The sequence below is a fragment of the Mobula birostris genome, chromosome 10, assembly GCF_030028105.1.
Source record: "Mobula birostris isolate sMobBir1 chromosome 10, sMobBir1.hap1, whole genome shotgun sequence".
Classification (NCBI taxonomy): domain Eukaryota; kingdom Metazoa; phylum Chordata; class Chondrichthyes; order Myliobatiformes; family Myliobatidae; genus Mobula; species Mobula birostris.
This window is the reverse complement of record NC_092379.1, coordinates 148,263,844-148,280,062: the sequence shown is the minus strand read 5'-3', so window position 1 is coordinate 148,280,062 and position 16,219 is coordinate 148,263,844. Positions and strand designations below refer to the sequence as shown.

The following is a 16,219-nucleotide window of genomic DNA, read 5'->3' as shown; positions in this document are numbered from 1 at the left end:
TTCTTAACTCAACCCACAAGGATCTTCCAACCCTATGTCACATCTTTCTACTGATTTGATGCTATTCTTTTCCAGCAGAGCCACGCTACCCCCTCTGCCTACCTTCCTAACCCTCCGATACAGTGTGTAACCTTGGACATTCAGAATGCAAGTACAACCGTCCTTCAGCCATGATTCAGTGATGCCCACAATGTCATACCAACAATCTGTAAAAGTGCAACAAGATCATCCATCTTATTTCTTAGATGAGATTTTACTACCCTTTTTGATTCTTTATCCCTATTGTGCTGATACTCACCCTGCTGGCTTGAATTTTGCCTTGTACCCTGACATCTGCCTGCCCTTCCTCACAGTCTCACTGCAAGCTATCTTTTTTTAAACGATCCATCCTATCCTGAGTCCCTTCACTCTGGTTCCCATGCCTCTGCCAAATTAGTTTAAACCCTCCCCAACAGCTCTTAACAAACTTGCCCATTAAAATATTGGTGCCCCCCCGTCCCTTTTGTGCAGCTCATACCTCCCTCAGAAGGGATCCCAATGATCGAAGAATCTGAAGCTCTGCCCCCTACACCAATTTCTCAGCCACACATTTATCTGTCATGTCATCTGGTGTCTATCCTCAATGGCACATGGTGCAAGTAGCAGTCCAGAAATTACTACCCTGGAGGTCCTGCTTCACAGCTTTCTGCCTAGCTCTCTCAGTTCTCTATTCAGAACTTCAGAGACCTATCCACACAGACTCAGGCTGTAATTGCAGACAATGGTGCATCTACTAAATACCTAATTGAAGGGGTGAGTAATTATGCAAACAATTATTTTGTGTATAATAATTGTAATAAATTTAGACCAATTTGTAGAAATTTGTTTTCACTTTGACATTATCTTTTCATGTTGATCATTGTCAAAAAAGCCAAATTACTTGCATCCACTGTGATTCGATGTTGTAAAATAGCAAAACATGAAAACTTCCGGGGGGGGATGGGGTGGGGGAGGTGGTGGTTGAATATTTTTTCCGTCACCGTAATTTCCATCAGTGACTATTTACCCTTGCAGTTTTTTTTAACTCTTCCGGCATGGATTCCACATTTTCCAATCGAATATCACCTCTTTTTAAGGAGTTGATTTCACTTTTTTTTTTATGTACAGAGCCTCTGCTTACTCGCCCATCCTTTTGATACAATGTGTAGCTCTGGATGTTAGCTCTGAACTATAATCTAGCCACCACTACCTGCCAATCTCTTAACTGCGATACAGGATCATTAACCTTGTTTTGTATACTTTATGCATTCAATTATAACACCTTTTAGTCTTGTATTCCAAGTTGATTCAAAAAGTAAGCTAAATGGAGGGACGGCAGAGCAGAATTGGATGAAATTCCTATAAGAAATAAGGAAAATGCAGGAAAAATATATTCCAAGAAAAAAGAAAATCATGAATGGAAAAATGGCACAAATGTGGCTAATGAAGCAAAAGGAACGGCGTACAAAGAAGCAAAAATTAGTGGGAAAAATGAGGACTGGAAGACTTTTGAAAACTAAGGAAGGAAACTAAGAAAGTCATTAGGAAAGAAAAGATGAATTATGAAAGGAAGTTGGCGATTAACATAAAAAAGGATACTAAGAGTTTTTTTAAATATATGAAGAGTAAAAGAGTGACAAGGGTAGATACGGGACCGATTGAAAATGATGCTGGAGAAATTATAATGGATAACAAAGAGATGGCGGAGGAACTGAATGAGTATTTTGCATCATTCTTCACAGTGGAAGACATGAGCAATATACCTGATAGCCAGAGGTATCAGGGAATAGAATTAGGTACAGTCAAGATTACTAGAGAGAAAGTGCTTGGGAAGCTAAGTGGACTAAGAATAGATAAGTCTCCGGGCCCGGATGAGGTGCACCCAAGGGTTCTGAAAGAGGTGGCTTTGGAGATTGTGGAAGCATTGGAAATGATCTTCCAGGAATCAACAGACTCTGGCATGGTTCCGGAGGACTGGAAGGTCGCACATGTAGTTCCGCTATTTAAGAAAGGAAGGAGGCAGCAAAAAGAAAATTACAGACCTATTAGTGTGATTTCGATAGTTGGAAAGATATTGGAGTCAGTCCTCAAGGATGAGGTTATGAAATACCTCGAGGTGCATGACAAGATAGGCCAAAGCCAGCATAGTTTCATGAAGGGAAGATCCTACCTCACCAATCTACTGGAATTTTTTGAGATAATCTCAAATAAGATTGACAAGGGAGAGGCTGTGGATGTTGTGTATTTGGATTTTCAAAAGGCCTTTGATAAGGTGCCGCATATAAGGCTGCTTAATAAAATGAGAGCCCATGGAATTATAGGAATGATATTGAAATGGGTGGAGCATTGGCTGATAGGCAGAAAGCAAAAGGTGGGAATAAAGGGATCCTATTCTGATTGGTTGCCGGTTACAAGTGGTGTTCCACAGGGGTCGGTGTTGGGGCCGCTTCTTTTTACGATGTATATCAATGATTTGGATTATGGATTAAATGGTTTTGTGGCTAAGTTTGCGGGTGACACCAAGATAGGTGGAGGAGCAGGAAATGTTGATGAAACGGAAAGGTTGCAGAGAGACTTAGTTTAGGAGAGTGGGCAAAGAAATGGCAGATGAGATACAACGTTGACAAATGTACAGTTGTACATTTTGGAAGAAGAAATAATCGGGCAGATTATTATTTAGATGGGGAGAAAATTCAAAAATTGGAAGTGCAAAGGGACTTGGGGGTCCTTGTGCAGGATACCCTAAAGGTTAACCTCCAAGTTGGATCGGCGGTAAGGAAAGCGAATGCTATGTTGGTATTCATTTCAAGAGGAATAGTGTATAAGAGTAAGGAGGTGTTGATGAGGCTGTATGGGGCATTAGTGAGACCTCATTTGGAATACTGTGTGCAATTTTGGGCCCCCTATCTTAGAAAGGATGTACTGATGTTGGAGAGAGTTCAGAGAAGATTTACGAGGATGATTCCTGGAATGCAGGGGCTAACATATGAGGAGCGTTTGTCAGCTCTTGGACTGTGTTCATTAGAGTATAGAAGAATGAGAGGGGATCTCATAGAAACGTTTCGAATGTTGAAAGGGTTGGACAGAGTAGATGTGGAAAGGTTGTTTCCCTTGCTGGGTGAGTCCAGGACAAGAGGCCATAGTCTTAGGATTAGAGGGTACCCAGCTAAAACAGAGATGAGGAGAAATTTTTTTAGCCAGAGGGTCGTGGATTTGTGGAATTCATTGCCACATATGGCTGTGGAGGCCTGATCATTGAAGGTGTTTAAGGAGGAGACTGACAGGTATCTAATTAGGGTATCAAGGGATATGGGGTAAAAGCCGGAAATTGGAACTAGATGGGTGAATAGTTTAGCTCATGGGGGAGCTGCGGAGCAGACTCGATGGGCCGAATGGCCTACTCCTTGATCTTGTGATTCCTCATCCTTTTCGATTTTTATTTTGCTAGAATCTATACAGGCCATCTCCCTCTACTGTTTCAGTCCAGGTGAAGGGTTTCAATCTGAAATATCAAGTGACACTTCACACTGGAAATATATCTGATCCACTGAGATCCTCCAGCAGTTTTTGCTCCAGGTTCCTCGATCTGTCATCTTTACAGTCAGATCACTGCATGTCTGTTATTTGAGTGTTTCTGTAAGTTATTTTTTCTTCTGTTACTCCTGCTTTCCCAAAATTTTAACAGTGAAGAGATCAGTAAAATATGGAGTGATGGTGGCACTATGGAGTGATTGGAGTCGAGAAGCTGTTGAGTGTAGTGAAAGTATCATGTTAGTTCAGTGAATACTGAATGTAGGTGATTTATTCTGTGTAAATGAGATATTAATATTTCGTTCTCTTCCCACGTGGCAGTCTGTATACCAACCATAAATTAGGCACTGTTGGTTTGCTCCCCAGCTGACGTTTGTGAAGAGCAGTGAGCTACCTGCTTGCGTACTAACGAAGCTGACTCTGAATTACATGGTAAGAGCTTTTAGTGGTGCTTGATATCACATAAGCTCATTGTGTCATGTGTATTGACCTGAAGAAGTCCCATTCACACAATTGCAGAGAAATCCAACAATGCAAACAGAAAACAAAACCATGCCTCCAGCTTCAGCAATACTATCTTAATATTCACAATTATACAGTGTGGAAATGAGCCTTTTAGACCACCGAGTCTGCACTGAACAAATCCCCATTTGGAGCAGTCCCCTTTCCCACTAATTCCAGTTCTCAGCTAGACGATAGTAACCAAGTTAGCAACCAGCCAACGTGTCTTTAAGATATTTGAAACTAGAGCACCCAGTGAAAAGCACAAAGTTACAGGTTCGAACTCCTTACAGCTGCAGAAGTCTGAATTGAACTTGGCTTACTGGTGCTGTGATGGAGCAGTTGTGACATCAATGATACAGTGCAGTTACTGGGTGAATTTCTTCTTTTGTGATTTTCAAAGCTATACAGTTCCAATGTTTTGGAAAATAATTCTCAAAACTATTAGAAGTTAAATGGCTACAGATTTCCCCTGCCATCCGAAGGTAGAGCGATCCTATGAAACGGTTCGTAAGCCGGAATGTCGTAAAGCGAAGAAGCAATTACTATTTATTTATATGGGAAAATTTTGTAAGCGTTCGCAGACCCAAAAATAACCTACCAAATCATGCCAAATAACACATAAAACCTAAAATAACAGTAACATATAGTAAAAGCAGGAATGATATGATAAATACACAGCCTATATAAAGTAGAAATACTTCTCTACAACGATTGCCTGCGTAGATCTCTGTAGCGAAAATCTCACGCAAGCGCTGTTGGCATAAACGTGCTCTCCAGTAACCTTTAAACTATGAATCTGCCAAAAAACTCATAAAAATACACAGCCTATATAAGGTAGAAATAATGTATGTACAGTGTAGTATCACTTACCGGAATTGGGAAGACATCGAGCACACTGATGATGGTGTATTAGACTGAGTCATCGCAGGCTGGGTGGTGCAGTGGCCCCCACCCTCTGGGCCACCGACTGATACATTGCCGCGAAGCACGCAGGGTAGCCGGGAGGCACACAGCACACCTTTAAGAAAAAAGCCGAAATAAACATGCTAATTAATGATGTGCTGCCTGGCACGTAAATGTCGGCGCAGATCAGAGGTGTTTGCCGATTGCATTGACATTGATCTGGGCCGACAATTACGTGCTAGGTGGCACCTAATTAATTAGCATGTTTATTTTGGCTTTTTTCTTAAAGATGTGCTGTGTGCCTCCCGGCTACTGCTGCATTCTCCATGAATGGGTACATTATCTGTCCGGGTCCCGGGTGTTGGGGTGGTGGGACACGGGGGTGTCATCTCATCGTCGATCAGGGCAGGCAGCTTATGTTCTATGACTGCCCGCTTCGATGTCGAAGGTCGAGGTTCGTCGTCTGCTGTGGCTGATGCGGAAGACTTGCTTGAATGCTGAGCCTCACGCATTTTTCTATCATACAGTTGTTTGCAAACACTCAAACCATCCTGCAAATATCCCCTAAACCTACGTACCCTTTCAAAATTAAAGTCGTACTTTATCATTGCAGCGAAAGTCTCACGCAGTTGCTTCACTTTCTGCATTCGGTTTCGATTGTTATCCTTTCCTCTTCCAATTGCATCAGCTCTTCATCTATCAGTTCTTGGTCATGGGATGCCAAAACCTCTTCAACATCATCTTCATCAACTTCTTCAAGCCAAACTCACTTCGTCCTTGCTTCGTTCACCACGATCGAAATGCTTAATTATGTCTAGTTTTACGCTAAGTGTAACACCCTTACTCTTTCAGGCTTTTCCGACACCTTAGAACTCATCTTGCTAACGGCTGCTGAATGCAACGTGTTTAAGCAATGCCGTTCCGAATCCGGGGCAGAGCGGCTGCTTGGGGCGCGTGCTGCCTTTCTTCGTAACGGTGAAAACACCTTCTGAAAGCGAAAACAGGGTACTAATGTAGGTCTTTCGTAGCAGTGAGGTTTCGTAAAGTGAACGTTCGAAAAGTGGGGGACACCTGTATATCATTTGAATACGGAATTTTAAAAGTTAAATTTAAATTATTTGTATTTGCTTTAATGACTTTGAAATTGGTCTTATTGTCTTGTCATAAAATCTCATTCAATTCAATTGGTGTTCTGATCCTTCCCTGCAGAGATCCTTATTCAATAAGGATCTTTTAAGGAGACCTGATGAATGGTTTCAGCCTAAAGCTTTAACTCTTTATTCCTTTCCATAGATACTGACTAACCAACTGAGATCCTCCAGCATATTGTATGTGTGGCTCTGATATTCAGCATCTTCCGAATCTCTTGTGACATAGTATTTAAGCACCAAGAATCACTATTAACAATTTAAGTAACTTTATTTCATTTAGATAAGCATGCAAATTGCCAAAAATCTTTTTTCCCTTTGTCATGATAGGAATAGAATTAGCAAATGTGCATAAGATTTAATGTGGTTTCATCAGCAGATCAGATCTGCACTCAACTTCTGGTTCACTGTCTGAAAGATGTTTTACATTAACATCTTCAATTGCTGCACTGATTCTGCTGTTAAAATGTGAATTCTAAGAACAATTTTATCATTTCCTTATTTCCATTTAAATGCGTCTGCATTCAAATTGACGTTAATGCTGCCATATTTGGAATTTTTAAATGCTTTTAACTTTACTTGATCAGACTAAAATTATATTTTGGCTTTAAACATTTTTAGTTATGATCTTTATTGTAAATTTTTAACACAGGGCTAGTAGAGGTACTCTTACAGCTGCAAACTCGTTGGTTCAGATCTGCTGGTGTCTGGATTACACTTTCTCCCTACGACTATGAGGCTTTTCTCTAGATGCTCCAAAGTAAATTTATTATTGAAGTGCACAACCCTGAGGTTCACTTTCTTGTGGGCATACTCAATAAATCCAATTACCATAATAGAATCAATGAAAGACTTCAATAGGGTGCGTAACCAGTGTACAAATGACAAATAGGTTGTGGGAACAGTTCAGCGATGGGGCAAGTGAAATTATCCTCTCTGGTTCAGGACCCAGATGTTTCCTAAACCTGGTGGTGAGAGTCTGGAGACTTCTGTACCTTCAGGAAGATGGCAGCAGCGAGAAGAAAGCATGACCTGGGTGTTGGGGGTCCCTGGTGATTGATGCTGCTTTCCTGTGAACATTCCATGCAGATATGCTCAGTGGTGGGGAGGCTTTACCCATGATGGATTGGACTGTATCCATTTCTTTTTGTACGATTTTCTGTTCAAGGGCATTGGTGTTTCCGTACCAATTTATGATGCAGCCAGTCAATATGCTCTCAACACACATCTGTTGAAGTTGGACGGTTATAGATGTCATGCCAAATCTTCACAAACTCTGAAGGAAGTAGAGGCTTTTTCATGCTTTCTTCATAATTGCACTTGTGTGCTGGGACCGGGACAGGTCCTCTGGAAGGATAACAGGAATTTAAAGTTGCTGAGCCTCTCCACCTCTGATTGCTCCCCACCCCCCTGCCCCCCCGATGAGGACATCCCAAAGATGGTAGCTTAATTAGACACTGTAAATTGCTCCTGGTACGTGGGTGAGTGGCAGGATCAGGATAGAATTGATCGGAATGTGAAGAGAATGAAATGGAAGGTGTTCGATAAGGTGCTACGTAAAAGACCTATCCATTAGATATGGGTACATAGAGTTGGGGCATGTATTAGCATGGATATAGGATTGGTTAATAGCAAGCAGAGAGTTGGGATACATGACTGTTACTCTGGTTGGCAATCAGTGGTGAGCAGTGTGCCGCAGGGGTCAGTGCTGGGCCCACAACTGTCCACGATATACATTAACGATCTGGAAGAGGGGACCGAGTGTAGTGTATAGAAGTTCGCTGATGATACTAAACTGAGTCAAAAAGCAAATTGTACAGAAGATACGGAGAGTCTGCAGAGAGATATAGATAGGTTATGTGAGTGGGCAGGGGTCTGGCAGATGGAGTACAATGTTGGTAAATGTGAGGTCATCCACTTTGGAAGGAAAACTGGAAGAGCAGATTATTATTTAAATGGTAAAAAATTGCAGCATGCTGCTGTGCAGTGGGACTTGGAAGTGCTTGTGCATGAATAACAAAAGGTTGGTTTGTAGGTGCAGTGGGCTATCAAAAAAGCAAATGGAATGTTGGCCTTCGTTGCTGGTGGGATTGAAATTAAGAGTAGGGATGTTAGGTAGGATATACTGGCTTTGGAGGCAGTGCAGAGGAGGTTCACCAGGTTGTTTCCAGAGATGAGGAGGTTAGACGATGAGGAGAGATTGAGTCGCCTAGGACTATACTCTCTGGAATTCAGAAGAATGAGAAGTGATCTTATAGAATCATAAAAAATTATGAAAGGGATAGATAAGATAGAGACAGGAAAATTGTTTCCATTGATAGGTGAGGTTAGAACTAGGGAACATAACCTCAAGGTTCGGAGGTGTAGATTTAGGACAGAGTTGAGGAGGAACTGCTTTTCCCAGAGGGTGGTGAATCTGTGGAATTCTTTGCCCAATGAAAACATAGAAAATAGGTGCAGGAGTAAGCCTTTCGGCCTTTTGAGCCTGCACCACCTTTCATTACGATCATGGCTGATCATCCAACTCAGAACCCCATACCCCCTGATCCCTTTAGCCACAAGGGCCCTATCTAACTCCCTCTTAGATATAGCCAATGAACCAGCCTCAACTGTTTCCTGTGGCAGAGAATTCCACAGATTCACCACTCTCTGTGTGAAGAAGTGTTTTCTCATCTCGGTCCTAAAAGGCCTCCCCTTTATCCTCAAACTGTGACCCCTTGTTCTGGACTTCCCCAACATCGGGAACAATCTTCCTGCATCGAGCCTGTCCAATCCCTTTAGCATTTTATACGTTTCAATCAGATCCCCCCTCAATCTTCTAAATTCCAACGAGTATAAGACTAATCGATCCAGTCTTTCATCATATGAAAGTCCTGCCATCCCAGGAATCAATCTGGTGAACCTGCTTTGTAACCCCTCTATGGCAAGAATGTCTTTCCTCAGATTAGAGGACCAAAACTGCACACAGTGCTCTAGGTGTGGTCTTACCAAGGCCTTGTACAACTGCAGTAGAACCTTCCTGCTCCTGTACTCGAATCCTCTTGCTATGAATGCCGGCATACCATTCGCCTTTTTCACTGCCTGCTGTACCTGCATGCCAACTTTCAATGACTGGTGTACAGTGACACCCAGGTCTCGTTGCACCTCCCCTTTTTCTAATTGGCCACCATTCAGATAATAATCTGTTTTCCTGTTCTTGCCACCAAAGTGGATAACCTTACATTTATCCACATTAAATTGCATCTGCCATGAATTTGCCCATACACCTAACCTATCCAAGTCACCCTGCATCCTCTTAGCAGTGGAGGCTACTTCAGTAAATATATTTTAGGCAAGGTTGTATAGATTTTTGCATAGTAGGGGAATTGAGGGTTATAGAGGAAAGGCAGGTAGGTGGAGATGAGTTCATGGCCAGATCAGCCATGATCTTATTGAATGGTGCGCAGGCTCAACAGGCTAGATGGCTGACTCCTCCTATTTCGTATGTTCTTATTAATGGTAATAGTTGCACCATGGTTGGCACAGGCTCTGTAACTCACCATTTTATTAGTAGGGAGAGTGCAATCACATATTATTTTAGTTGAAGATGCTGATAATCCTTAATTTTTAATTTATTCTATTTTGTTTCGAGAGACAGTGTGGAACCAGGCACTTCCAGCTTACCGAGTCGCGCCGGCTAGCAATCCACCAATTTAAAACTAGCCCAATCACAGGACTATTTACAACGACCAGTTAAACATAGAAAATAGGTTCAGGAGTAGGCCATTCGGCCCTTCAAGCCTGCACTGCCATTTATTATGATCATGGCTGATCATCCAACTCAGAACCCTGCACCAGCCTTCCCTCCATACCCCCTGATCCCCCTAGCCACAAGGGCCATATCTAACTCCCTCTTAAATATAGCCAATGAACTGGCCTCAACTGTTTCCTGTGGCAGAGAATTCCACAGATTCACCACTCTCTGTGTAAAGAAGTTTTTCCTAATCTCGGTCCTAAAAGGCTTCCCCTTTATCCTCAAACTGTGACCCCTCGTTCTGGACTTCCCCAACATCGGGAACAATCTTCCTGCATCTAGCCTGTCCAATCCCTTTAGGATTTTATACGTTTCAATCAGATCCCCCCTCAATCTTCTAAATTCCAACGAGTATAAGACTAATCGATCCAGTCTTTCATCATATGAAAGTCCTGCCATCCCTGTACATAGTTAATACAGGATGGAACAGGCCCCTCTGCCCAGCTCTTTCATGCTGACCAAGATGCCTCCTCATTCTAATTGCTTGCATTTTTTTTTAAGATTATGAAGACACACAGTCCTCTTTTATTGTCATTTAGTAATGCATGCATTAAGAAATGATACAGTATTTCCTCCGGAGTGATATCATAAAACACGGGACAGACCAAGACTGAAAAAACTAACAAAACCACATAATTATAACATATAGTTACAAGAGTGCAACAATACCGTAACTTGATAAAGAACAGTCCATGAGCACAGTAAAAAGTTCAAAGTCTTTCAAATGTCCCACATCTCACGCAGACAGGAGAAGGAAGAAAAACTCTCCCTGCCATACCTGACCACAGTCCGACTCTTGAGTCGCCTGAAAACTTCGAGCCTCTGATCAGCTCTCCAACACCGAGTACCGAGCACCATCTCTGTCCGAATGATTCTACCTCAATCTCGGTTGCCAACAGCAGGCAAAGCCGGGGATTTTGAGGCCTTCCCTCTGGAAGATTCTCGATCACGCAGTAGTAACAGCAGCGAATGGGCGTTTCAGAAATTTCTCCAGATGTTCCTCTGTGCTTTCACATCTGTCTCCATCAAATCTGAATTGTCCATGGCCCCTATTTAACGGATACGATATCATTTTCACCGGAGGGCTGCGTACGTGTGGCGCGCTGCTATGTCTCCTCCCGCTGTATCCCTATGTCCATGTAGCTGTCCAGATGTCTTTGAAACGAATTGTAATTGTACCTGCCTTTCCCACCTCGGACAGCTCGTTCCATATACCCACCTGCCTCAGATCCCTTTTAAATTTTTCCTCTTTCACTTTAAAAAAATGTCCTCTAGATGTGGATTCCACTATCCTGGAAAAGAGGTTGGGACTATCCATTGCCCATTATGATCTTATAAACCGCTTCAAAGGCTATCTCAGAGACTCAGTGTGCTCCAGTTAGGAAAGTCAAAGGTATCAAAACTCTCTTTGTACATAAAGCCCTCCATTCCAGCAAATAATTTCTGCACCTTTTCCAATTTAATTGCATCCTTCCTAATAGCATAGCGAACAGAACTACACGATTGAGTTCAGCCCAGTGGGTGCTTTGTAGTACTGTAACAGGACATCCCAACTCCTAGCAACACACGTAAAAGTTGCTGGTGAACGCAGCAGGCCAGGCAGCATCTCTAGGAAGAGGTGCAGTCGATATTTCAGGCCGAGACCCTTCGTCAGGACTAACTGAAGGAAGAGTGAGTAAGGAATTTGAAAGTTGGAGGGGGAGATCCAAAATGATAGGAGAAGACAGGAGGGGGAGGGATGGAGCTAAGAGCTGGACAGGTGATAGGCAAAAGGGATACGAGAGGATTATGGGACAGGAGGTCCAGGAAGAAAGACAAGGGGGGGGGGACCCAGAGGATGGGCAAGGGGTATATTCAGAGGGACAGAGGGAGAAAAAGGAGAGTGAGAGAAAGAATGTGTGTATAAAAATAAGTAAGAGATGGGGTACGAGGGGGAGGTGGGGCATTAGCGGAAGCTAGAGAAGTCGATGTTCATGCCATCAGGTTGGTGGCTACCCAGACGGAATATAAGGTGTTGTTCCTCCAACCTGAGTGTGGCTTCATCTTTACAGTAGAGGAGGCCGTGGATAGACATGTCAGAATGGAAATGGGATGTGGAATTAAAATGTGTGGCCACTGGGAGATCCTGCTTTCTCTGGTGGACAGAGCGTAGATGTTCAGCAAAGCGGTCTCCCAGTCTGCGTCGGGTCTCGCCAATATATAAAAGGCCACATCGGGAGCACCGGACGCAGTATATCACCCCAGCCGACTCACAGGTGAAGTGTTGCCTCACCTGGAAGGACTGTTTGGGGCCCTGAATGGTGGTAAGGGAGGAAGTGTAAGGGCATGTGTAGCACTTGTTCCGCTTACACGGATAAGTGCCAGGAGGGAGATCAGTGGGGAGGGATGGGGGGGATGAATGGACATGGGAGTTGCGTGGGGAGCGATCCCTGCGGAATGCAGAGAGAGAGGGGGGGAGGGAAAGATGTGCTTAGTGGTGGGATCCCGTTGGAGGTGGCGGAAGTTACGGAGAATAATATGTTGGACCCAGAGGCTGGTGGGGTGGTAGGTGAGGACCAGGGGAACCCTATTCCTAGTGGGGTGGCGGGAGGATGGAGTGAGAGCAGATGTACTTGAAATGGGGGAGATGCGTTTACGAGCAGAGTTGATAGTGGAGGAAAGGAAGCCCCTTTCTTTAAAAAAGGAAGACATCTCCCTCGTCCTAGAATGAAAAGCCTCATCCTGAGAGCAGATGCGGCGGAGACGGAGGAATTGCGAGAAGGGGATGGCGTTTTTGCAAGAGACAGGGTGAGAAGAGGAATAGTCCAGATAGCTGTGAGAGTCAGTAGGCTTATAGTAGACATCAGTGGATAAGCTGTCTCCAGAGACAGAGACAGAAAGATCTAGAAAGGGGAGGGAGGTGTCGGAAATGGACCAGGTAAACTTGAGGGCAGGGTGAAAGTTGGAGGCAAAGTTAATAAAGTCAACGAGTTCTGCATGTGTGCAGGAAGCAGCGCCAATGCAGTCGTCGATGTAGCGAAGGAAAAGCAGGGGACAGATACCAGAATAGGCACGGAACATAGATTGTTCCACAAAGCCAACAAAAAGGCAGGCATAGCTAGGACCCATATGGGTGCCCATAGCTACACCTTTAGTTTGGAGGAAGTGGGAGGAGCCAAAGGAGAAATTATTAAGAGTAAGGACTAATTCCGCTAGACGGAGCTACTTAGACTTGTTACCTTGGCTGATGAAAGCAAGTGCTTCCATAGCGAACACCTTCACCACAATGTCTCCCATTTTCTCGCTTTCAATGAACCCCCCCCCCCCCCCGGGCACAGCGTTTTACTTTTTATGTTTTGGCCTGCTTTAACTTCCCTAAAGGCATTACTTTTCCATGTCTGAGTTAAATCCATGAGACTTGCCCATTTTCCCAGTTGATCTAGATGTTGTAATCTTAACTGACCATTATACCACATTTCATGTGCCATCTGCAAATTTGCTAATCATACCAAAAACATTCTCAAAATTATATATTTATGATGAGCCATAAAGGACTCGGCGTCCATCCCTGCAGCACACCACTGGCCATTGTTGTTTTCATAATTGTTTGTTTTTATATTTCCTTGTCACATGAGGATGTTCAGACCACTGAGTTTATGCCAGTTCTCAGCAGTCTCCTGCATCCCATGCCCTCACTTATATTCCTTGTAATCTATTGTCACTTGCATACCCTTCCGCACTTCTTGTCCAACCTGCCTGCCTGGCCTTCCCCTGATTCTCAGACCAACTACTTGTGTTATGGGTAATTTACAGGGCTGAGTTAACCTACCAACACATCTTTTGAACTGGGTGGGTGGGGGGTGGGGAGAACCGGAACAGGTGGGGAAAGATGTATTTGCAGGAAGAATACGCAAACTCCGCAGATGGCATTGTTGGTCAAAACTGAATCTCTCACTACATGTGACATCATTCTGACTCCCTGGATATTGTCAAGAGGATCTCTTGTATCATCCCTCCTCTCATTTGAAAAGAGTTTTCCTCTATTTCTTCCTGTTAATTGACTATTCAAAACTAGCTGCTGATAAGACTGATATTATAAATGATTAAAAATATTGAAAACATGTCAAATCTCCTTCCCAATCAATTGCAACAATTCACTAAGTCTTTCCATTTTGATAAGTTTCAGTTGGAGACTGTTGGAATGATGGCAACTGATTCAAAGGGAAAGAGAAGGGGTTCAAGACAACCAAAATGTGCTTTCTGTAAACTGAATAAAGAGGAACATTGTGGCCAGTTATTAGTTGCTCAAAGCCAGAAGATGGCAGCACATCACAGATGTATGGTAAGTGAAGATGCGCAACAATAGTTTCTCAATCCCAATTGGTAGTATGGGAGCTTATTGTTGCTTTTTCTATATTCAGAGTTTTCCGAAATTGCCCAACCCTAAGCACAAATTGTATAGTGCTGATTAACTTGGTAAATGGTTTTATGATCATGTACAGTGAAAGGCTTTGTTCTGCATGTCCTACGTACAGATTACAACTTCTAAAACCAGGACTCAACTCCTCCTCTTGCAACTGGATCCTTGAAAGCTAGTAAATTGGATTAGACATTTGACTTCATGGGAGAAGCCAGGGTGCGTAGTGATGTTTGCCTTTCTGAATGGAGGCCTGTGACTAGTGGTGTGCTGCAGTGGTCATTGCTGGGCTGTTGTTTTTTGTCATTGTTATCAACAGTCTGGATAATAATGTAGTGAACTGGATCAGCAGATTTGTGGGTGACACAATGATTGGGAACATGGTTGACAGCGAGGAAGGCTATCAAAGCTTGCTGCTTTGCGATCAACTGCACAACTGGCCTAAAAAGTGGTAAATGGAATTTAATGCAGAGAAGTATGAGGTGTTGAATTTTGGGAAACAAATCCGGGTCGGACTTATTCAGTTAGCAGGAGGTCAGTGAGAGTGCATTAGAACAGAGGGATCTGATCCACAGTACAGATCCACAATTTCTTGCAAGTAACATCACATGTAGATAGGATTGACAAGAGAGCTTTTTCATAATGCTTACTCTAAACCAGGCAGCATCCTGGTAAATCTGCTCTGCACTGTACCCTTTCCAGTGCTTCCACATCCTTCCTATAGTGAGGCGACCAGAACTGGACACAGTACCCCCAAGTGTGGCCTAGCCAGAGTTTTATAGAGCTGCATCATTACATCGCGACTCTTAAACTCTATCCCTCAACTTATGAAAGCTAACACCCCATAAGCTTTCTTAACTACCCTATCCACCTGTGAGGCAACTTTCAGGGATCTGTGGACATGTACCCCCAGATCCCTCTGCTCCTCCACACTACCAAGTATCCTGCCATTGATAGAGGTATACAAATTTATGATGGGTATAGATAGGGTAAATGCAACCAGGCTTTTTCCGTTGAGGTAGGATGAGACTAGAACTAGAGGTCATGGGTGAAGGGTGAAATGTGAACTGTTAAGGGGAACATGAGTATCATCTTTACTCGGGGTGATAGTGTGGAACAAGCTGCCAGTGGAAGTATGAGTTTTGAGAAATGTGGATATGTACATGGTTTGGAGGGGTGTGAAGGACTTTGGTCTGGGTACAGATAGAACTAGGTAGATTTCGAATTTGACATGAATGAGATGGGGCAAAAGGCCTGTTACTGTCTTCTCATATTCTATGACTATTATTCAAAGCTCCTTAAGAAAGTAACGATGTTGGTGTGCCATCTTAGTGTTTGTATCTGTTCTGGACCCAGGATAAGTCATTGGATATGTTAAACACAAGAGAGTCTGCAGATGCATTAGATATATTAATGTTGAAAAATTTAAAACTGCTGATTTTCCAAGTGACTCTCACTTGGCGTACTTCCTTCTGTTGCCTCGTTTGCTTTGAAGAACACCTTCCATGCTGAAACGTATCTCAGCCTTAAAACTTCCTTTAAATCTACGAAGCTTTTGGGTGGGGACTAAGCTAATGAATCTATTGTAGTACAAACTATGCACTCCCTTAGAAAAGATTGTGAAAATGTGAAATATACCATTTATAATTCAGTTAGATAAAATCTATTTAAATGTTTTAATGTTTGTTATTGTTAATGTCAATTTAACTTTTTAAATTTGTTCACAGTTTGAGTTCAGCACTGGAGCACTCCAGTGATAAAAGCTGTTTTGGGTGTGTAGTTAGTTGACCATTAACATTATGGGAGGCTTGATATGATCTGCTGATCTGCTAGGAACATAGCTTCCATTTGGAAGAATGTTCCTGGACGATGGAGTGTCTGAGAGTTGTGCACCATGGAAACTGTCTCTTTCACCCAATTCATCTG

General features: G+C 43.0%; 1 protein-coding gene across 6 annotated transcripts in view; it reads left to right on the top strand.

Moving 5' to 3' along the window:
* Window positions 1–16,219, top strand: part of phf6 (PHD finger protein 6) — an 86,558-nt gene that overhangs the window by 17,151 nt on the left and 53,188 nt on the right. For all 6 annotated transcript variants that reach the window (XR_011887601.1, XR_011887602.1, XM_072271107.1 and 3 more), the window contains exon 3: window positions 14,057–14,218. Coding sequence is in view for 4 of the 6 variants with exons in the window: in XM_072271107.1 (XP_072127208.1) it covers window positions 14,078–14,218 (141 nt within the window). In the remaining 2 variants the exon portion in view is untranslated. The remainder of the gene's footprint in view (window positions 1–14,056; window positions 14,219–16,219) is intronic.